This window comes from Watersipora subatra, chromosome 10 (assembly GCF_963576615.1).
Source record: "Watersipora subatra chromosome 10, tzWatSuba1.1, whole genome shotgun sequence".
NCBI lineage: Eukaryota > Metazoa > Bryozoa > Gymnolaemata > Cheilostomatida > Watersiporidae > Watersipora > Watersipora subatra.
The window spans coordinates 57,298,287-57,321,690 of record NC_088717.1 but is presented as its reverse complement, the minus strand read 5'-3'; the positions used below and the strand labels follow the sequence as shown (position 1 = coordinate 57,321,690).

The window sequence follows — 23,404 nt, the reverse complement described above, 5'->3', positions numbered from 1 at the left end:
TGTAGACGTACTATGTACCTGTTGATAGGCTTCAGCAGAATATATTGGTGAGCGTATAAGTAGAGACAAAGTTTCATAAATAAGAATGTGAAATTTCTAATAAGCTGTAATAATTTATGTCAATCTGGGGAGTTTTTTAAAGATTAAAAACAATATACTGATTTCTTAGCTGATGAATTGGCAATCAGCTAAATTCTCTTTGTATTTTATAGTTTATATATCTTTATACTTTTTAGTATAATTCTCTTTACATTTAGAGCATTGACAGCTCTTTATTATTCTTTATGAAAGTAGTATTTCAAACAATAAAATATATACATGTATCTACGTATATGTTTATACATGTATATATTTTAAATTACACAATATTAAAATTCTTCATTCATTATTAGAAATAATATAAATTGAAGCATTATTCAATTCCCAATTTTTGTTATAACTGTTTTTGTTATACCCATTTTTGTTATAGCCATTTCTGGTATAGCCATTTTTGTTATAGCCATTTTTGTTATAGCCATTTTTGTTATAGGTATTTTTAGTGCACTCTGGTGGTTGCTCATTGTTATAACCAATATACTTATATAGAACCTTATGAAGTTTTCCTTCAGGTGCTGAATAATTAGATTCATTGCTTTGATATAAAATGTTAATTAGACATTGCTATAAAATATAGCTTGTTTATCTATTCTAAATGCTATGACAAAATAATCTGATAGCGGTCCTGGTAAATGTGTCACCAATTTTCTTTTAGGCAAGATTTTATAAATTGTGAACTTTTTGTGAATTTTCATTATATAGTTATGCTGATCCATTTAAGGCTTTTGGTTGGACTGCTGCGGCTAAAACAGGTCATTTAATTTACAATTTAATTCGATATAATTCCACGGATAAGTACCTCAAGCGTGTCATAATTTCTTACCCATCTTATTTGAATATTTTAAAATGGCTTCAAAAGACTCTAATTAACATGTACATCTATAATAGATGTAAATTGAGGGATGGGTTGGGGTTCCAACTTGTACCACAGGATTTGTTTTATGGGCATTTTCTCTATAATCTGATTATTATCAGGATTAATGCTAGTCTGGTTGTTGTTAAAATTTATTTCTCCCACCTGCAGTTCAATCGCTATGTATACCGACGTACAAGGAAGTTTACCAGCGAGTTAGATGTACATGTATACACATGTACATGCATTCATATTTACAAGAACAAAAATACAAGCATATTCTGGTATAAAGAAGGCGACTAACAAGGTTTACAGTTGTCTACCCCTTGTAATGGTCAGAACATGCGAGCTGTCTTGATACTGGAAAACGCAACCAACGACACGTGGAAATGAAGAGTTTACAGTTCTGTTTTACTGTACCTGAAATGATACAGTTCTGTTCTACTGTACCTGAAATGATACAGTTATTTTCTACTGTAATTGAAATGATGCAGTTCTGTTTTACTGTAATTGAAATAACACAGTTCTGTTCTACTGTAATTGAAATAACACAGTTATGTTCTACTGTACTTGAAATAATACAGTTCTGTTCTACTGTACTTGAAAGGATACAGTTCTGATCTACTGTAATTGAAATAACACAGTTCTGTTCTACTGTACTTGAAATAATACAGTTCTTTTCTACTGTACCTGAAATGATACAGTTCTTTTCTACTGTAATTGAAATAATACAGTTCTGTTGTACTGTACTTGAACTAATACAGTTCTTTCTGTTCTACTGTACTTGAAATAATACAGTTCTGTTCTACTGTACTTGAAATAATACAGTTCTGTTCTACTGTACCTGAAATAATACAGTTCTGTTCTACTGTACTTGAAATGAGCTCTATTTAGCTACAAAGGTACTCCAGAAGTTCCAAAACTATTTGTAAAAGCTGTAGCTGTTCTTCTCTCATCTGCCCAAGGTTTAAATTTTTCATTCTTTTTAGTGACAATAAAACATCAAATTCTTATTCTTAGGCTTACCCAAATCATTCATCTTACTGCGACTCTAGCAATACAGCAGAGTGTATGAACTCCTTGTGATCATTCATCTTACTGCGACTCTAGCAATACAGCAGAGTGTATGAACTCCTTGTGATCATTCATCTTACTGCGACTCTAGCAATACAGCAGAGTGTATGAACTCCTTGTGATCATTCATCTTACTGCGACTCTAGCAATACAGCAGAGTGTATGAACTCCTTGTGATCATTCATCTTACTGCGACTCTAGCAATACAGCAGAATGTATGAACTCCTTGTGATCATTCATCTTACTGCGACTCTAGCAATACAGCAGAGTGTATGAACTCCTTGTGCCCCTTTTAAACAAAGAAGGATTTACTGATGGGCTGAACCAAGAAAATTTTCGACAACCAAAGGAGGGTTAATCACAAAAAATACAATCAGCTTATGACTGTCAGAGTAATACTACTTTAATTTATTTCACGCCTTTTTGTAACAAAACAAAGACTCACAACTCATCAGTTGCAAGATTAAAGAAGACAAATTGACATTTACTTGTTTTTAATGAAATAGAGGCTTAAGCAAGAGAATCCTGCAAAATTAATCTTCATCATTATCTATTTCGGAGTCTAGAGTATTTCTTAGTTCCATCATGGACATAACACGGAAATGTATTGCATCACCGTATGTCACCGCAGGGTGTAGTATCCATTCCCATGCCTCAGTATACTGATCTGCTTTAGTTTTCTGCTCTACTATTGGAACAAAGAAAAATTGCCTGTATGCATTACAGTTACAATATTACAGGCAAAGTGTAGACTTGTTCGTGTACTACTACTTGCAATCCTGAGGAACAGTTCCTATAACTTAGGCAGGTACTATAAGGCTATATAAACTACAGTAGCTGTAAGATAGATTTTATTTTTGCTAAAGTTGCATTTGACAAATTTAATCGAAACAGGTACTTCACGTACTATGGTTTGCCTCGTTAGCGAGCAAGGAATTCGGGAATGGAAGTTGTTTTCTCTTGGCTGCTGATCTGACACACCTGTATAAATTACTGTTTATTTGTATTTAAGCTGTAGTCGTTAGATCAGCAAGAGAAGGATGCCCAGACTAGCATCCTGCTAGTGTATTGAAGCAATACTTAGACAAAAACACCCAAAATATGGCAGCTAGTCTTGTGAATTCGCTTTCACTTAGACAGTTCTCCCAGTGCGTGTTCGTTTATTATCTTGAAGCAATGACCAAACATGGCCGCTACAGCAAGTTCTTGACCTTTACTTTGACCTTCAGTTTACTTTTACTTAGACAGTTCTTACACTGAAAGTTATCCCTCTCACAATATTGATTATGCTAAGCTCAGTAATTCTTACACCCTTTATTAGCAGTGCTTGTCAGTTATTGTGCCTATGCTGTTGCATGCTGGGATACTTGGGTTGATATATTGCTGTTTTACCATACAAAAACCTTCAATTCATCAACATTTTAGCAAGCTTTGTAATTTCAAAAATTAGACCACCTGTAGTTGTTTAGTGAAACAAACTAAATGAACATCCTATCAATTATTATCTGTTTAGACAGAATACTCATTGCCTTAACCTCTGATGTTTGAATAGATGCCATCTCATAACCGCCAACTATTTTGCTCTTAAATCAAAGTTATGTTTGCTTACATAAGGTAACAACTTATGCAAGCAAACATTTTAGATTGGTAACACACTTCAGCTTGGCCTGCAAGTGGAGCCACTAGATCTTTAAGCCAGTTAATCCATGTTAGGAGATAATCCTCAGCTCTTAAATCGGTGATTCAAGTGTCAAACTCCTTCTAATTGCATCAGACGTATGAAGTGTCTCTACATTAGTGATTAGTTATTTCCATTCTTATATGAAAAGAGACAAGTGCACGATTAACCATTACAATTGCTTTTTACAATGAAGACTTGATACATTCTTAGCTCAGACGTTTAAAAAGGTGTAAGAAGATGTTAGGGTCAAGAAGGTACCACCCCAATCACCCTGAAAATCAGCGCAATACCATCCAACAGCTAACATCTAGCTAACATCTTAAACTTCAATTATAGAACGGGGAGGAAAGGTAAGTAAATCAAAATAGTCAGGAGACAGTAATCTAGATATGATTGTGGACAACCACATACTCCAACCCATTCTAATTATTGGTTGGCAGCCATAAACTAAGGCTACGTTCCTGTACAGCTGGGGAAAGCTGGATATTTATGTAAAAGTCATTCGTCGCTGCTGACAGGCCTATTTTGATGATCGAGATAGGCTCAAATGTAAATATGCTCTTGGATGATAATAAAGAGTTGTCTGTTCTTTGGTTTAGCTTATGCATCGGGTCCAGCCATAACTTTGTCAATAAACTCTGTAAAATTAATTGTAAAATCAAACATAATTTATTGTAGCAGACTCGAGGCGCACATAGCACAGTTCCCTATAATATTTGGTTGTGAAATAATGCTGTTAATATGAGAATATCAAACAAATATGCCAGGTGTATCCTGATAGAGCCACATTAGACACATCACATTTTAGTGTTTCCAGTTCTTGGCTAACCCATAAGATGGTAAGTTATTTTTAGAACTAGGTTACAAAAAACAAAAATTAAATAAAATGATGAAAATAATATAGTTTTAGTGTTACTATAAAATATCTAAAATATAAATTCCGAATCAAAAATATTTTATAAATCAAATGATATATATAAATTGAGAAATAGAGAAAGTTTGATAACTAGTAATACTGAAAGGCAGCACACTCGTACTCACCTCCATATTTGATGTTACCATCTAAATCTTCTTCTGTGTGTGTGAACTTAAGGATCTCCTCCAACTCTTCATCCTCTAACCTATCTCCTGTTAAACAATATCTAACATACATTACACACTGTAACAGAGTAGACCTCAATAGCCTTCATATTACTGCTCATCAATATAATTCTCATTCAATTTAAAATTGTCTCCCTTGTTTTTTGGCAATCTGACAAGGAGAGCTGACTCCAAAAATATGCTGTCAGCTTTAGCAAAATTATTAACAGATAAACTATGCATGTCGTTGGTTTACAAAAAAATACGGTAAATAAAACTTTAAAAGATTCAATTACTATAAAAAAAGTTTTAAATATTTTATATAAACAATATCGGTTGGCAGCAGTTGATGCTTGAAGCTTTGTTCAATCAATGTTTGATGTTGCTTTATGGGTGACAACACCAGACAACGATGAGGTGCAATATAGCTACATGTATATGTAAAAAAACTTGAGAGCTGATAATGAGATCTAGAGCAATGCCATATTCATTCTGATGGTAACAATGAATTTAACCAAATGATCTGCGTTGAAATAATGTTTGCCTAGTAAATAAATGAATGCTTACCCATAGCAGAGAGACAGTGTCTAATTTCTGCTGACGAAACAAATCCTTGTCCTTCCCTGTCAAATGTTTTGAAGGCTTCAGTAAATTCTGCGGCAGTTCCCGAGCTCTTAGAAAGCATGACTTCTTGGTAAATAGGCATGAGCTCATCTAATTTATACTGTTTCTCACCTAAAAACAACATTGGCATCTGACACATGGGAGCTGACACTTGAACATACGCTGACTCCCTGTTTCTTTGTTTGTTGAGTATTTTACATGTCTAGTTGCAGTAAGCTAGCGCAGGCCATGAAAACATCTAGTACATACTGCAAAGCAAAAACTACCAAATTATGACATTGCTTGCAAAAGTTTACTACACAAGGTATTACGGTGTAGACTAGAATTTAAAGATGCTATCAATGCAAGCCGGTATTTGTAAAGATTCAAAGATGATAAAAAGCACTGCGTTATCAGCTTGAGTAAGTCTGACATACTACAGAGACGGGTACAAGTTGTCTCTATATTACGATTCAAAGCACTGATACAGCTTTGTGTAGTTCAATTTTTATTAATTTATTTGCTTGCTGATGTTTTCGCTAACCGCTGAAAAAAATAACGAACAAGCGCTGTCAAACCTCCTCAAAAATAATTATTTTTGTTGTTAAAAGAATGAATTGTCAATGAAGAGTTTTATAGTTTATCTAACATTAAGAAAGAAATATCTCTAGATCGTTCGAAGTTTCTCTGATCATAAAAGCTGTTTACCAGACCATCTCTTCACTCTGTTGGTTTGCTTGCATTTAGTTTAACACTGTAGGATGGCTAATGATATCTTAGAAAAACCTGGTAGTAGTGCATATAACGTCATGCAATAAGAAAATTATGGCTTTTTTAACAATTTTTCTTCACACAATCTATCTTCATCCCTGAAGTGTTTGGGGAACCCACCCATCTTGCCAACACCACCACTCTTCAGAACCTGCTCTTCTGTAGGGTTCAATCCGAGACAACGCAGGAAGTCACCAACTTTAGCAGCATCTACCAGGCCATCACGACCATCCCAGAAGTCAAAAAGATCGAATACTTCTGTGCATTCTGAAAACAGTAGCCAATTGCTATTCATTATTCTTTGATCAAATCTGTATTCGAGGGAAACATAAACGTTAATTTTTATAGAATGTATGATGAAAGAGCTAACATTTTACTGCCCACAAAATACTTTTTTGCTGTTCTCTTTATGATTCAATGACATCTCAGAAAGTGGCAGCAGGTGCTTGGGGAGCTATCGCACTTTTTCATAACAAACTTAGCGGACAAAAGATCAGTGAGCTATGTATAAGCACTGACCAATAGGAAGTAAGGAAAAGTCCTGCTTTAATAATCTGCTGCAGCATAGTTGGCAGACGGAGGATTGTATAAGAATGATATGATTATAACTAGATAATAATATTACCAATGGTCAGTGATGAGGCCTTATGTAAAACAATGTCTGTCTTATACAATAATATAGTCAAGTAGTCGTATGGCATAAAAACATCTTTGCCTTTCACCTTTTAAGAGCAAAGATTGTTGTTCCTTTAAGGGGGAAAACCTGATTTTACAATAAGTCTAGTTGTAAAGCCATCGACAGGTCATGAATGCCACCAACCAAGGTAACTAGCCTTAGAAATCTTTGAAAGGCTTTAATTCCAATACTATCACACTACTAAAAAAAATGTTTTGATAGATTCTATGCAAAGCTTAGAGTCGTTTCCACAATGTATATGCGGTATATGTGCAACACTATTGCTTGTTTAATGCAGACCATGTTGATCCATATAAGGAAAGCTTAATTCAAGCGGTGAGTAAATAGGAGAGGCTCTGCTGAGCGGCCTTTGCTTGTACGAGCACGTCCATAATCAAACACGCCGTGTAATCAAAGACCGTTAATCCGTGGATGAGGCTACCTCCAGTGCATAACCATCGATGATATGGTCAGCATGCTATATGTTGCCGAGTAAATTTGAGAACACAGTCTGCAGGTACAGTCTCATTGCCCATTAAGCATGGAAAGGTTTGTGGGTATAATTAATAATAACCTATAGCGCTAATGAGTATATGAGCTTGAAGTGCGTGGTCAACTCCTGCATCCCTTCAGCTATTATAGATGCCCTCAAGGCCGGCATCTCATGAACGAGTTAATGAGTAAAACATGCAACGTCTTTCCGGGAGGGAGCTGACCCTATAAGACTATCATTAAAAAGTAAAAGACCAAATAGGTAAATACCCCTAGTATTAGGTATTTAATGCTGGCCCTATAAGACTATCATTAAAAAGTAGATGACCAAATAGGTAGATACCCCTAGTATTAGGTATTTAATGCTGTCCTATAAGACTATCATTAAAAAGGAAAAGACCAAATAGGTAGATACCCCCTGTACTAGATATTTAATGCTGTTATGAATAAAACATGATTTTTAGTTTAGGTCCGTCCAAAGTCTGTGATAAACTGATATTTAGCTGATAAACTAGTAAAACATTTCTTTGATGTTTTATTCATATAAAAATGCATATATGTGCCGTGACTGTTTCTTAGCACTTGAGACTATTAGACAATACAGTCTATGAGCAACCCAAATGACAGATAATAGACATAGATATGCATATGGGGGGGCTGTATATCATTGATAAAACATAATAAATAGATGCACACGTCAGACTTTCTGCTAGCAGGTAAAATGTCTCTAACATGTATTCGAGTATTTTGAACTTTGCCAGCTATTCTAGTATTAGTATAGATCATAACTCGAGTAGAAACAACTTGCGAAAATACAAAAGATCAAAGAAGTTTAATTACCTTCAATTTCGTCTCCTGACAACTTGGCCTAAAATACACATAACATTTTGTCATACAATCATGTTGATTGCAAGGAGACAGGGACGGAAACGGACCATAGGCACCACAACATACAAGCACAGTAGATAGGATGGATACATAAATATAATTCCCAGATAAGTTCAGTTTGTATTCGAATGTAAAACCAGTATGATGGAGAAAAACATACCTTGATGCGAAATAGTGGAGAAATACAAATCAAAAGAGCTAAGGCTATTATACAGTTTATAATTGAAAGTTAGAGAAGATGGTTGACTATACGTACCATTTCTGTGAGTGGAATTACTAGCGAAGATAGACAGAGCAGTCAATGACTCCCTTACTCGAATGCTTCTACACAAATGTGGCAGAGTCATGGAATGTATATCGTAGATATAGAATCCTTGCTTTGCGCAAGTATTCTTTAATTGTCCGCAAACAGCGGCTGACTCTGTGTACAGTGCTTCTGATTGGTCAGCCTGAACAAAGGGCTGAAGCGCTGTGATGTCTGCTTAGAACAAATAAAATTAATAGAAATATTATTAATTATTTTAACTCGTCTCTTCAAATAATTATTGTTTTCAAATGTAGTTTTCAGTTTTTGATGATTTTGTTAGCGGGTTAATTTCTAATCCCAGAAGAAGCAGGCTCCACCCCTCTCTTGTAAAGGTCTATAGGCCATAAAAGGTAAAGGGATTAAGCTAGACCTGAAGTGTTATTAGCCCAATATCATCTAACGGGTGGGCTGCAGGCTTCATGTTACTAAGGCTTCTGCTTGCTATAATTATTTGCAAGGAAGTATTGCAGAGCTGTGAGATCATATACAAACTTCAACTCTACGGTCTATTGTATTGCAATTGCTCATTCAGAAGCAAATCATGCCCACCCGCACACACCTGCAACTACTGCCTCTATCTGAATCACTCAAACCACATACTCGCTTTTTTATTACTCATTGCTCCGTTCATCCATGGTTTAGGTGTTCTCTTCATCCCAGCACACACACTGTACCACACTCACATGTGTACGAGTACATCTCTATGTATGTCGGCTTGAGTAGCCAAGCTTGGAATTACAAAAAAAGATTAAAAATATATTATGAATGCTAAAGGTTAGTTATAAACACCATCCCGCTATATGTGTTTTGTTAAACTGCTAATGTAACAACTGTTAACTACTTTCCCTTATGCTTCCAAATAAACTCGGGAATTTATAATCATGTAAAGAAAAAAATGTTGACATGACATTTAGCATATCTCAGGAGGGTATTGTTGCTTGCTCTTTTAGTTCTCAATACTATTATTCCTGACAAAATGTTAGTCTTATTTTTGTACTCTCAAGTCTTCCGTCTGTCTAGATACTGATGTATGAGTCAGAAATTTAAACATAACATTTATGTTTTGGCTTATCTGAGAAATTTTGTTATTCTCATCCTTTGTGATATGACAAGAGATCAAGGGGCGTGTCTTTAACTATTATGACTACCAACAGCACAGAATTCTACCAAACTCACTTACAGATGAATGATAATATGAGTTGTAGAGAAACGCCCTAGAGTGAGAGACAAGCCTTGTATGAAAATTTAGAAAGACACATAATTATATTGTTGGCAGCACAAATGCTTTATGCAGAACAAGAAGTGAGCCATCTATAGGACTTATATCAAAAGATACCCAAAGATGTAGATTGGCAGTTAAGTTTAGTTAAACATATCACTCCTGTTTCTCATCATCCACGACTAGATTGTACTAAAACTAGCATCAAAAGTGCCTGGGCTATACGAATTGACTAACTTTCTTAGTAGAACTGACACTAGTTAGCCCTAATTCTAACATCTTCGTCAAACAGCGGAGGAGGTACGAGATTATACTCAAAGTGGTAGTTTATCAGCCATTGACTAAACTCGGTGTCTGTTATATCGCAGTCTCGAAATTGTGGCATTTGTTCATCAATGTGAGGAGACAGGACATTAGTGATCTGCTCCAAACACTGGTCATCTTCTCCTTCTCTTACATATCTGTAAAATGGTTAGAGTTTAAAACAGTATGGCTGACACGGCTCACACTTGCTGTCGCATGTCAATGTTAACACTGCTCACCCCTGCTGTCGCATGTCACTGCTAACACTGCTCACACTTGCTGTCGCATATCACTGCTAACACCGCTCACACTTGCTGTCGCATGTCACTGTTAACACCGCCCACACTTGCTGTCGCATGTCACTGTTAACATTGCTCACACTTGCTGTCGCATGTCACTGTTAACACCGCTCACACTTGCTGTTGCATGTCACTGTTAACACCGTTCACATTTGCTGTCGCATGTCACTGTTAACATTGTTCACACTTGCTGTCGCATGTCACTGCTAACACTGCTCACACTTGCTGTCGCATGTCACTGCTAACACTGCTCACAATTGCTGTCGTATGTCGCTGACTAATATTGTCTACACATAATAAAGCCAGTTTTGGGAATTTTTTTCTGCCTCCATCATGGCCACCCGTGAGATGCAACCAGCACTCATTTGTGCATGTATTCAATGGCAGCTTTATGTCCGCTAACTTGACATTATAACACCTGCCTCAAAATCTTCCGTGTGGGACAATAAATTCCCTCTAGTTTTGAGTAAACTTTAAATAGCCCAAGAGGATAAGTTTTACACGTGTTTCACCCCCTTGAGCCAGCCTGCCTCCTACGAAACCAGGCTTATAGGCAGTGTTTTATGATGCTTTTGCCTTGATCCGTAGAAGTAATGGAAACGAGCTCAAGCTATATGCCATAGATCTAGCATTGCATACTAACAAAAGCAAATTTATTTACATAACAAGGCTGAAAGCTTGTTTTCTCTCCTCATTGGCTGCTAAACACAGCTTTAACTGCTTGAAAGTGATGAACTATAGTTTGCAGTAGCCATTTTTGTAAAGCAGTGGCACCCCATCCATATCATGACAAAGAACTGAACTAACAGATTCATTGTACAGGAGCTTTCAGGTTAAAGTTTTGACATTTTTAGTTACTGCATGTTGAAAGGCAAATTAATTGCTTGTTTTGAAAGTGCAATTCAAAATTAAGTTATAAGGCTTAAGATTGCTGCCAGGACCAACCAATCGCTTTCAACAAATAGCCAAATTTTTCAAAACCAGGTTAACGATTGAACAACAAAATTTGCTTGCTTGAAGCAAGTTGGCCTAATGCATAGACATCAAACACATATAAAATCATCTTTATATAGCTGTCCCAACAAAAATAACTGTCTTGGACAATAATTACTAAATATTTGTACAGAAAGATTAGCTGTTAAATGTATAAGTTTTACTCAAAATAAAACACGAAAATATTTGTGTAGGTGCAACTCTCACATGATGTTTCCTTTAGTTAGCAGCTCTCCCACTTGGTGAAAGACTATGGCACCATGGTTCGGCGGAAGAGCATTACAAGAGACGAGCTGGAGCAAAGAGACATCATCCACCATCACGCACTGCGTTCCCCGCATTAGCTGGCCAGTTGAGCGAAATGAAAACTCTGCCTAAAACGCGTATAAAAATTTATTACATCACAAATAGGTTGCAGTTAATGAGAAACAAATCTATCTAGTTAAAAGTATGCAGTGAAGAAAGATTTTTAGAATTTTTTAACCACTATTATCCAAGCTAAAAATAAAATGCACAGCTCTCCGCTTGCTTCTATAAACAAAGGACTAGAATCATTTATTAGTTTATTGCATATTGTATCTTACTGAGATTTGAAAACGCATAGACATATCTAATCCTTCCTTTAGTCTTACTTTCAAATAATTGTAGAGCCGTTTTATTTCTATTACGCTAATATAAGAGTTACGAGTAATGACATTCAGTGTATATCTAGTTCGATCCAATCCGAAGAAAACTGTTAGCCCGTTTAAAATGTGTAATCAATAGAGTTAGCAGTACTCACTAGTTAAAATACTGGGACTAACAATTAGAGGTAGTCATGCTTACTACTAGAGGTAGTGATACTAGCTCTTAGAGGTAGTGATACTAGCTACTAGAATAGTTAGGGATACTAGCTACTAGAGGTATTAATACTAACAACTAGAGGTAGTCATACTAACTATTAGAGGTAGTGATACTAACTACTAGAGGTAGTCATACTAACTACTAGAGGTAGTGATACTAGCTACTACAGGTAGTGATACTAACTACTAGAGGTAGTGATACTAACCAATAGAGGTAGTGATACTAACTACTAGGGGTGGTGATACTAACTACTAGAGACAATCATACTGACTACTTGAGGCAGTGATATTATCCTAAAGAGGTAAGCTGCTTACATTTAATTTGTTTACCATATTCTGATATTTGTACTCAAAAGGTTTATACAGCAGTTGAGCAGACAAGAATGTGGGAGTATGATTATGTAGACAATGTGTGCTTATCACAACACTTTATATGTTAGAATTAGCACCGGCAAACATAATTCAATGCTATTTCAAAATATAATGATATAAAGCTTTTAAAACTAACTCTCAAACTATTTTGAAGTTTTTGTAAATGTCTAAAAGATGAATAGAAACAATTTTAAACTTAATTTTTCAACAAAGTAAACAAATCTTCTTTTTTCTTTGTCGCTTTTTGCTTCTTTGTTCTCCAGAAAGATTACACTCAGTGATGTTCTACTACAACCGTGATAGGATAACTCCTATTCCCTAGAATAACTCAGTTATACAAGGTCTGTCTGGAAGACCAACCTCTTGTCGGTACCTTGAGTAGATATAACAATCTGAAGTGAGACTGACATAGCCATCATCAGCGATTGCCAGGCACAGAGAAGATTTAGCATTACTCACTTCTCCTACAAAATTACAAATCTCCTGATGCAAGACTGTACATGGATGCTCACTTATTCTTTAATTTTTATGCTCAATTTAACAGAAATAAGTAGTATTACCATAAAGCTGTGACAGTGTGAAGAGGTTGGAGAAAAGACACATGTTCAACTAGATAACTGAAAGGTAGAAATGCATAACCAACTCGTAACAAGCTAGATTATTAAAGAAAAAGAAATAACTAAAAGAAGTAGATTTTGTAACACGTTCTTGAACTCTTAACCTGCAGTACAAAGCCGCTTTAGTTAGCATTAGCAATCATAAGTAAACCTTTAACATGTCTTACTTGTAATTTAAAGTTTGACTTTTGTATCTTTAATATAGTAACATGTATCTCTAATCTTGTAACATTTAATATAGAATGCATCTATAACAAACTATCACTGTGTGAGTTTGACACATGTAATATAGAATGCATCTATAACAAACTGGCACTGTGTGAGTTTGACACATGGAATATAGAATGCATCTATAACAAACTGGCACTGTGTGAGTTTGACACATGTAATATAGAATGCATCTATACAATACCGTAAAAGGTAGAGTCTATGTGAGGAGGTTTGAGCTCTGGAAGAACATTATTCAGGTACCAGTTGAAACCTTTACAGTCTAGTTCTCTGGCCAACTGTCTTCTTGTTAAAATACCAGCTTTTTCCTGTAAAATATTGAACCACAGATGTATAAACAGATGTCATTACAATCACAGATATAGACACAGTCACAGATATAGACATAGACACAGGTATAGGCACAGGTATAGACACAGACAGTCACAGACAGTCACAGACATAGACACAGGTATAGACACAACCACAGATATAGTCACAGACACAGGTATAGACACAGACACAGATATGAACACAGACAGTCACAGACACAGGTATAGACACAGACACATATATAGTCACAGACACAGGTATAGTCACAGACACAGATATAGTCACAGACACAGATATAGTCACAGACACAGAAATAGTCACAGACACAGATATAGTCACAGACATAGGTATAGACACAGACACAGATATAGACACAGACAGTTACAGACACAGGTATAGTCACAGACACAAACACAAATATAGTCACAGACACAGGTATAGACACAGACACAGATATAGATATAGGCTAGTCACAGACACAGATATAGTCACAGACAGTCACAGACACAGATATAGTCACAGACACAGATATAGTCACAATCGCATATATAGTCACAGACAGTCACAGACACAGGTATAGACACAGATACAAACACAGATACAGATAATATATAGTTGTAGATATAGTCACAGATGCAGATACAAATACAGACACAGATACAGACACAGATAAGGCAACAAGTACAGATACAGATACTGATAAAAATACAGAGCCAGACACATATACAGACAAAGGTGCAGGTACAGGTACGGGTACAGGTACAGGTACAGGTACAGGTACAGGTACAGGTAAAGGTACAGACACAGATACAGACACGCATACAGCTGCAGATATAAATGCAGACATAGATACATGTTCATGTAGAATGCTTGCCTCAAATATCTGTATGCTTTTGCATCATTGTTTGAAAACCCAAACTCACTGTAGTCAAGTCAATAAAGTCAGATGTAACGGTACTTTTTGTAATGCTTCAGAATGTACTTCAGAAAGGTTATGTTGGTACAAAGGTCAAAACGAGTTTTTAATATTTATCTATACTGAGCAATAACAATAAACAATACAAATAAATATAATTGATAATAACAAATATAAACACAGCATAACAATAAATAAACATAACTATTAACACAAACACAACATATTAACATTATTATACATATATAACACAAACAAATTAAAGTTGTTTCTGTTATATATGTATAATACATATATAACAGAAACAACTTTAATTTGTTTGTGCTAGTTACAACTCGAGCTGCAATGTCACAATGTTAACTGATAGATAGAATGTTAAATATCAGTAATAATGTTAACTTTAAGCCTAAATTTTGTGTATAAAAACAGATGCTTACCTCTAGGCTAAGTTCCACTTGTTTGAAGTCATAAATTCTACTAGAAGCATAGTAGTAGCTGACATATGACCCCATCCAACTTTCTCCCAGTCTGTAAAAACCCAAAAGCACTGCATAAAAGTGCACATAATTATAATTGTAACTAGTCTAGTAAACTAAACTACGCAATAGCTAATCTATCAAAAAACATTCAGAATTACTTTATTGCTAATTACTACAAATAAACATGGAATTGTCTTCTTAAGGTAGTGTAGAAAATAAACTTCATTACATGGTCAAACAACTCCCAAAGAACTTGCATGCGCGCAGAACAATGGCGCGATGTTTGTACCTGATGCTATTTCTAGCAATTGCCTGCTCTCTCTTTCTCCAATAAACATCCGATTTCATCCATGGTTTGAAGACATGTCCTATGCGTGAGCAAGGATGGATAAAAACCCTGCCTCCACACATCCAAGTTCTGAAGGAGAGCTCAATCTAGAACGTTAGAACAAGAACCTTGGTCATCCCGAGCATTACAAGCTTGTATATTTTACTAGTAGAGATTCCATAGACAATAGCTCTTTGGATATACGACTCAATTCAACATCTGAAACAGTCAATTAGTTTGGACATAAAATACTGATTTTACCTAGAAACTTAGACTTTAGACTGTAGTTCTGAAATTGTAGAAGAGAGCGGTGGGTAACTGGTGGGTTGATTAAGAAAAGTTTATCACTGCAAGAAAATTGCATGTTATATGGAGCTTACCTGCTCTCCACCATAAATGTCTAGACCAGTATCAAAACCTCCTATTTCATAAAAGTAACTCCTGTCAACAGCAATAGAACAGCCAACTAGAACCGGACACGGATATGGTTCTGCATCTGATGATAGCCAAGACTTGTAGTAACGGGGAACCTGGTTCCATGCATACCTACAATGTACATGTGTGCACCTTGGTATGGTATGCCAGCACCTCTACCACAGCCAAAAAACTTCCCCAGTTCATTCATACCTGCAGTATGAGTGAGCATGCTAATCACTTCCCAAATCTTTGAATATTGGTCATCATTGTTCATGCTGTAACATTGCTAGTTAACTTAGTTGAAAGCTTTTAATGTTAGCAAAGAAAACCTATGTGTCCTCTCGAGCTTTCTCTGTATAAAGCAAAGGCATCATTAACAGTAATTTGTATACTTTGTTTTATGAAACAATTCTATACTTGAAAGATTGCGAGTTCAAAAACGCAGTTGAGTAGCTGAAGTATATTATCATCTCATTAGTAACATAATGTGTAAAACATTACGAGCAACAGCACGTCGCATAACAATACATTGCATAACATTGCATCGCGTCGGTCGTATCACATTGCATCGCATTATGTCATGTAGTATTATTCTGAATTATATTACATGAAAGTTATTTACAAAAGGAGAATATGATTAGCATACCAACCTTTAACCAGCTATTAACCTTTAACCTTTAACCAGCCTATATATTGGTATGCTAGTCACCATGCAGGCGCATACTATTACTGTAAGACCCAAGGAAGTCACTGCTGACAGAGCATGCTAGTCACAATCTATGAGTTTTATACAAGTTGTGAATTTGTTGATATCAGCATCACTGATCTCTTTCTCAACATATAAACAGCATGTCAGTTGGTATGCAAGTTGTGGTTTACTATACATCCAAATCAACTGTTAACTGTGAGTGGACAACTCCACTATGGCCTTTCAACAAATCAGTGTAACTCGCTGGAGGTAATTATGTTTGAAAAGCATTAGAGTTCAGAAGCATTAAAATTCACCAATAGCAAGTTTCTTGACTAGAAGCTTGCAGAGAGGTATAGCCTTGTAACCAAGCTTTGGAAAGTAGAAGCTATCGGCATGTCAACAATCTGTGCGAGTCAGAGGCTTTCTATTTTACCCAGACTTCGGTGAAAGGAAAATGTTGTCTTTCCTAGGTCTGTGAGATGAGTAACAAATTTTCATTCTAGAAAGTCCTTCTCAAAGAATACTGTGCAAATGAAAAAAATAGTATGTAACCTCATGTCCCAAAGGAACACTCCCCTCCATTTGATGCTGTGGTCATGTGTTGGTTGGTAGACTATGGTCCATTGATCTACATCGTCTATTGTGGGCTGCATTACTACTTCTCTATTAGATCTTATATAGTCAAGAACTGGCTCCGCCCAGCCTACATTCATCTGCAAAAAGCAAAATGCGGCAATTGTCATATAGAAGGGCTCACGATATTCAAGTAAACAAGCACTGACTTGTAGGTTTCTTTGGTATAAGCTAAATACATGCTCTAAATATCTATGGGAGAATGTTACAGATAGTATCAGGTTTTGTAGTTGCTCATAACTCATAGTATTTACTCAAGTTCCTATGTGAAGACCAAAGCTAACCTTGGACCCTTTTGTATTAAATGGTCATCACTTGACCGATTTTGTTAAATATATCCTTGCACGATAAACATGTGTTACTATGGTTACATGTATACTAACAGACTAACCTAAAATTTATAGGGCATAATGTAGCTTATGTCAAATGTAAGCCATGACTGTTTAAATATAGCAAAAAATTCCCTTGTGCAAACCATGTTTCTTGATGAGCAAGAAGCACAACCTGTTCCGAACTAGTTTATAAGTTCATATAGTTTATGCTGTTATAAAGCTATGTATTCAATTTTGCTAACCCGACAAGCCAGCAGCTATAAAAGCATGAAAGCAATTTTAGCTGACAGCACTACCTCGGTGTGTCCATCTTGAAATAGCAGTACATCTCCTTTAGCGATAGACGCTCCTGCCATGCGTGCTCTGATGAGATGCGCCTTTTTCTTCAGACGCATTATTTTCACCTAAATGAATGCGATGTGACATCAATGTGTGACATTTATTAAACTTGGTGATGGGAATTTACGTTAAAATGACAGTTCCAAATAATAATTGTTAAGCATCAGCATTAATCACACTGTTGAAATAATATTGTATATTTACCTTCTTTTTTATCACTATTATTATCATCACTATTATCTAAAACATTTACTAAGTTTGCCTCGTTAATACATAATGAAAATTGTGTTAAAAATCAAGTCTGTTCAAATGCTGCATGAATCTTTTAACTGACCTTTGGGAGCTCTGCAACATAGTTAGTGAGCACTTGTTTCATGTTGTCATTGGTGCTCATGTCATCTACTAGGATGACATCAGCTAGAAGTGATGGAGGAGTTCTTGTCAGGATACTGTGAATAGTCCTGAGAAGCATGGATGGTGCCTCATTGTACACAGGGATGATTACACTGTACAAAGTATAGTATTATAGTGTGTAAGTGTACAAGTGAGAGTGGTAAGTACAAGCGCAAGGATAACATTACTGCATAAGTACAAGTGAAAGTGTAGAGTATAGCAAGAAGGTAGGTATGCAAGGAAGAGTGAAGAGCATAGTAATGATGTAAACATTGTAAAAGAAAGTGTAGGGCATCTGATAACACTTGATGGAGGGTGCACATAGAGACTCACTTTACCCTACCCATTATGACTACCAAAATTTGAGAACCAAAGATTTGAATGTTCCTTTTTCATCCATGCAGCACCAGAGGAGTGGTTCGGTGGTGATAACACGAGTTATGGTATTTTTCACTAGTCTTGGATATTTCTATATGGAGTTGATAAGTTGGTTTAAAGAGAAATGATAAACTATACAAAGAATGTGTTCAGGTACCTTATTGTGGGAAGGTTTGATGTATTGTATATTTTTTGTAAGCACTCTGGTGGTCTGTTGTCTGGTATGCCTCTTGTCACAGACAATGTCTGACTTTTCGTTTCATTAATAGCATATTTTTCATCATCTGGTCGCGAAACATTATAGAGTGCCCACCTTAACTTCTGCAGTCGAATTTCAAGGTCAAGGTTATCGCTTGCATCTTTCAAACTAAAAGAAAGGTGAGTGCAGCTATTCCAAAATACTGAAAAGTTCTGGAGCTATACCACAATAAGGTACGCCAGTATTAGTGAAAGGTAAGTGCCGGAAGCATACATACTCAATGTCTAGAAAAAATCTAAAACCCAAAAATACTTTTTATTACCTGGTATTCTCCACCTATTTGTTGATATCATACATACAAATGTACGTACGTCTGTCTATGCATGTACTGTAAGTATATATATAACATATAGATACATGCATATATGCAGCTGCAATGTGCTTGACAGACACACTGCAGCTGCGCATCTATATATAAATTTCTCAAAAATGTGTCTGGATATGTGTGTTATTCCGGCTATAGCGCATGCTGATTATTTTACCCATGTGGCCACGCGTTACGATGCCCATGTTAAGGAATGTTTTTTGTAAGGTTCAATTACTATATCTGGGGTCAAAGCTAATTCTTCTCATGCAGACAATTATATTGTCTCCATGGGAACAGCCTCAATATTATCTCTCCGTTCGGTCAGACAAAAACAGTACGATATCTCATTTTTACATTTGTACCGATATCGAGAAATACCAGTATCATCATATTCAAAGTTTTGATGGATAGCTTCTTGTGGAACAGTAACCTTTTTATACAGAAAAACTTCTATGCAAGAACTGTTATTATTAATTCAACATATTCAAGATTTTTATTTTGTTTGCTCAGTTTGTATGAATTGTCTCATTACTAAATCATGCTTTATTGTAATCGTAGCAAAACTGACTTAATTTAGCTATCACTTGCTAATTATTTTGCATTTACATCTAGACATTTTTATAGTCGTTTATTTTTTTAAATTTATTTGACCTGCACAAAACATTTTTCTCATGATATGAAGTTTAAAAGTTGTTTGACAAATTTTGAAAACCTTTACAGTTGTAAAGGCTGTACAACATGTACAACACCGGCTAGTACTTGTATGTACATACATGTGTGTTTGTATGTACATACATGTGTGTATGTATGTACATACGTATGCACGTACATACATGTATGTATGTACTTGCAGTGTGTCCGTCAAAGTGACTAGTCAACACAACTTTCAAGGTCTGGCAACTGTTGCACAGTTTTTACTCTTTGAATTTCTCATGTTAAACCTTGATGTGTCAATACATGTTTTCACAATTAATAGCTTGTTATAGACCAACCATTATGGTCTGATATATCAGGAATCCTTATGCGCCTTAAGTGCAGAAATTGATAAACTAAAGACAGTGATAGGCCATGCTTGTAGCTTGGCTCTGATGCTTGAGACAGTGATTCTCATTACCAAAATCTGCTACACATATTTGTTTGCAGGAGAACAATCACCGAGGTTTGCTTACTTATCTACTGGAGCATTTACACATTATTCCACATATATCAGCATGTCATCTATTAGTCTGGATTTACTGGTGCACCAGCTTAAGGTATACACTTGGAGTTGTTTTCCTAACACCACCAGCTAGCATTATGTGAAGCTTTTTCAAACCACTGGCAATATGGAAAGCATCAGTTAAGATTTGAGTTATTGGCATACATCAAATACTTTGTAAAAGCTGTCGGCTTGAACTTCTGCCTGAAAGGGAGCTCTTAGGGGCAATACAAGAACCAAAACCTTTGTACCTAATTGATCCAAAAAATGGAACGCTGCAAAATCTTTAAATATTTTAATACTATTGTTGTGGTACACCTTCAACAATAGGTCTAAGGTTATGTACCTGCCGCAATGGTTCCTTTACAGTGTAATCTTCTTCAATTGATTATCCTTACTAGATCTCTCGCTATAGATCTACCTCAATAAAGCTATGTCAATAGAGCTACCATAAAGCCATCAATAGAATTTCCTCAATAGATCTTTATAAAATGATTGCTCCTCTACTATGCTTGTTTATCATCTCGGATTTGAGATTTGTTTAACTTCAAAGCTGTGTTGGGTTGCTGAGAACCTGCTTCTTAAACACCCGGCCACAGGCTATCGGATTGAAATGGAAAGAAATCTCAGGCATCGTTGGGTATACTGCTAGTGTATATATAAGCTTGGTGGAAAGATGCAGTTGCCTTGCAGGAGCATAGCTTGTCATATATGCTAGTACAGGGAAGCATTGCCCGAGCAGTGGTTTGGCATATACAGTTGTATGTCAAGTCTCTAGTAAAGAGTTAGCCTCAGTTTCTGATCTAAAATGAGTGTCTGGATAAGGAACAGTGCTAAATATTCCCAGAGCTTATGGAGTCCTCGGATATATAAAACTAACTGGTATATTGATAGCCTAAAGCCTGCGCATGCTGAAAGCCAAAATTGCTTATTCATGGCTTTAGCAAACTGGATCATAATCATGACACCTTCAAGACTAACATAGCAATACTGAAAAATTTTGAAGTATGCAATTTATAAGAATGGAATACAAAAAAAGTGCCAAAACAAAGAAGATTAAAATAAAACATACCTATTGGTTTCCTTAAATCAGGTCACAAGTCAAAAAGCAAAACGTGGCTCATCCTTGCTAGGGCTCACTATAAACTGGACAGCTATGCATTGTCTGCTAACAAAAACGTTGCGTCTAGCACAATGAAGAGTGCCAGTGTTTGTAGGCCTTGCTGTACTTTACCTAGCCTATATTTAGTGCACTATTGAAAGAATATGATTGTAATTTCACTACAATGACACCAAGTACATAGTTCCACATATGCTTGACTAAGAATATACGTATGTAGTTTCAACCTCAAGACCTCTGACTCACCTGACAGGTAGCACCTGCTCCTCAGTGACAGGAACCACTTCGTGCTGCTCATCGGATTCTACCTGAGTGTGGTGCTCTATGACAGTTACAATAATCCACAGGAACAGAAAACCAACAAAGGTTCTCGTAACATTTCTCTGCGCCTGATGTGTCAACATCTAGACTAGTGTCTCCGTTGTGACAAACGGTGGCTTTCCATTCTCACAACAGCCGGCGGATTAGCAATAATTTCTTTTCAGAATGTGACAATGTAGCTTTTATTACGGCAATGCACTCATAAGCGTGGCCTATCATCACTGAAAGGAGCTGCCTTGCCTATTGAATTTGGGGACCACAAACAAGCAATCAATACATCTGAGAGTTACTCCGATCATCGATGTCTTCAAATGGAAAAACCGTTAAGAAGCTTGTAAAAATAGCCAATAACATTTAAGGAAAACATCTTGGCAATCATTAGACAGTCATTAGCATAAGCTTTGCTGTAATTTATAGTAAGTGCAGATAAAGGGCTTTTTACTTTGTTTCAATACTTTTAAGATACCTGAAACATATACATGTATACCTAAACGCAGCTTTGAGCTCTGCCCCCAAACTTGTGTAGAGTTATCTTATTACAGTGCTGTCAGAAATTATAAGATGACATCACATTTAAGGAAACAATTATAGCTTGCTGCAATGGTGCACTTGCTTTAGTATTTTTACCGTCAAACACCAACTGTTTACTATCATAATTATGTAGAATTTTCTAGTGACCTTTATGAACCCTTTCTTAAAGGGCCTATGTTGGCGGTGTCCTCATGGCGATGGTTTGTCAACTATGTATACAATAAACCGATGGCATTACCTAAACAACATAGATACGCCGGGAAAAATTACAGCTGTTAATCTTTCTTGATAGTTCGTCGAGCATCCACGACAGCTCGTGCAATGTGCACCACTTCGGCGATGGCAATTGGCTGTCAAGGATCGTTGGATCTACATGTATATTGTCTATTATGACAGTTGCTGCGGGACTAGCGCTTAATCGTTTATGCAACTGTATAGTAGAATGAGAATGTTATGCACTAGACTATTCTCTGATGTAAAGGGAGATGAGTTTGTGAATGTGTTAACATTGTTATTGTAGACGGACACCGAAGTATTGTGGAACTAATGCCGACAGACGGCGACAAAGTGTGAATCAGCCTTAGGCAACTTTACTAGTGAAGTTTGAAACTCTTAGACACTGTTGTTAACTTGCCAAATAAAATTGCTAACAGTTGCGTAATACTATGAATGGGACCTTGAAGGAAAGCAGCTTAAATAGATGAGAAAGTGGCTCCCTTCTTCTGAAGGGCAACTTCTTTCTCCAGTTCAAACTTGAGTGGCAACTGAATAAAAGAATGAAATGCTGTTGCTTGCTATTTAGGTCAAGAGGTTTCTACTTTGCCTTGCTATCTAGGTCAAAAGGTTCCTACTTTGGTTCTGTATGATTTCAAATCTTGTTTACATTTATTCTACATGAAAATCCATGGCCCAAGTAATGAAAAAAGCTTTTTGTGGTCTCTAAAAGTTAGACAGAGACATCCTTACAATTGCTTGTCACAAACCAGTATAATTGTCCTTATCAGTATTCTTACAAGCACTTTTATACATTTTGACATTAATAGAAAGTCTACAATC

The 23,404-nt window shown here is 36.1% G+C and overlaps 2 protein-coding genes across 2 annotated transcripts; both read right to left on the bottom strand.

The window, feature by feature from the left end:
- Positions 1 to 3,802: 3,802 nt before the first annotated feature.
- Positions 3,803 to 8,566, bottom strand: LOC137405684 (myosin catalytic light chain LC-1, mantle muscle-like). The gene is made up of 6 exons (XM_068092026.1): positions 8,471 to 8,566; positions 8,167 to 8,194; positions 6,279 to 6,425; positions 5,352 to 5,519; positions 4,746 to 4,832; positions 3,803 to 4,342 (listed from the first exon to the last, which is right to left on the bottom strand). The coding sequence occupies exons 1-6, from the start codon at positions 8,471 to 8,473 to the stop codon at positions 4,305 to 4,307; spliced, it is 471 nt and encodes a 156-aa protein (XP_067948127.1). The 5' UTR covers positions 8,474 to 8,566; the 3' UTR covers positions 3,803 to 4,304.
- A 1,386-nt stretch (positions 8,567 to 9,952) lies between these two features.
- Positions 9,953 to 21,900, bottom strand: LOC137407251 (polypeptide N-acetylgalactosaminyltransferase 15-like). Its single transcript, XM_068093857.1, has 12 exons — positions 21,743 to 21,900; positions 18,770 to 18,979; positions 18,176 to 18,347; positions 17,799 to 17,906; positions 17,090 to 17,250; positions 15,810 to 15,975; positions 15,391 to 15,536; positions 15,060 to 15,150; positions 13,579 to 13,702; positions 12,910 to 13,013; positions 11,543 to 11,709; positions 9,953 to 10,201 (listed from the first exon to the last, which is right to left on the bottom strand). The coding sequence occupies exons 1-12, from the start codon at positions 21,898 to 21,900 to the stop codon at positions 9,997 to 9,999; spliced, it is 1,812 nt and encodes a 603-aa protein (XP_067949958.1). The 3' UTR covers positions 9,953 to 9,996.
- Between the last annotated feature and the right edge of the window lie 1,504 nt (positions 21,901 to 23,404).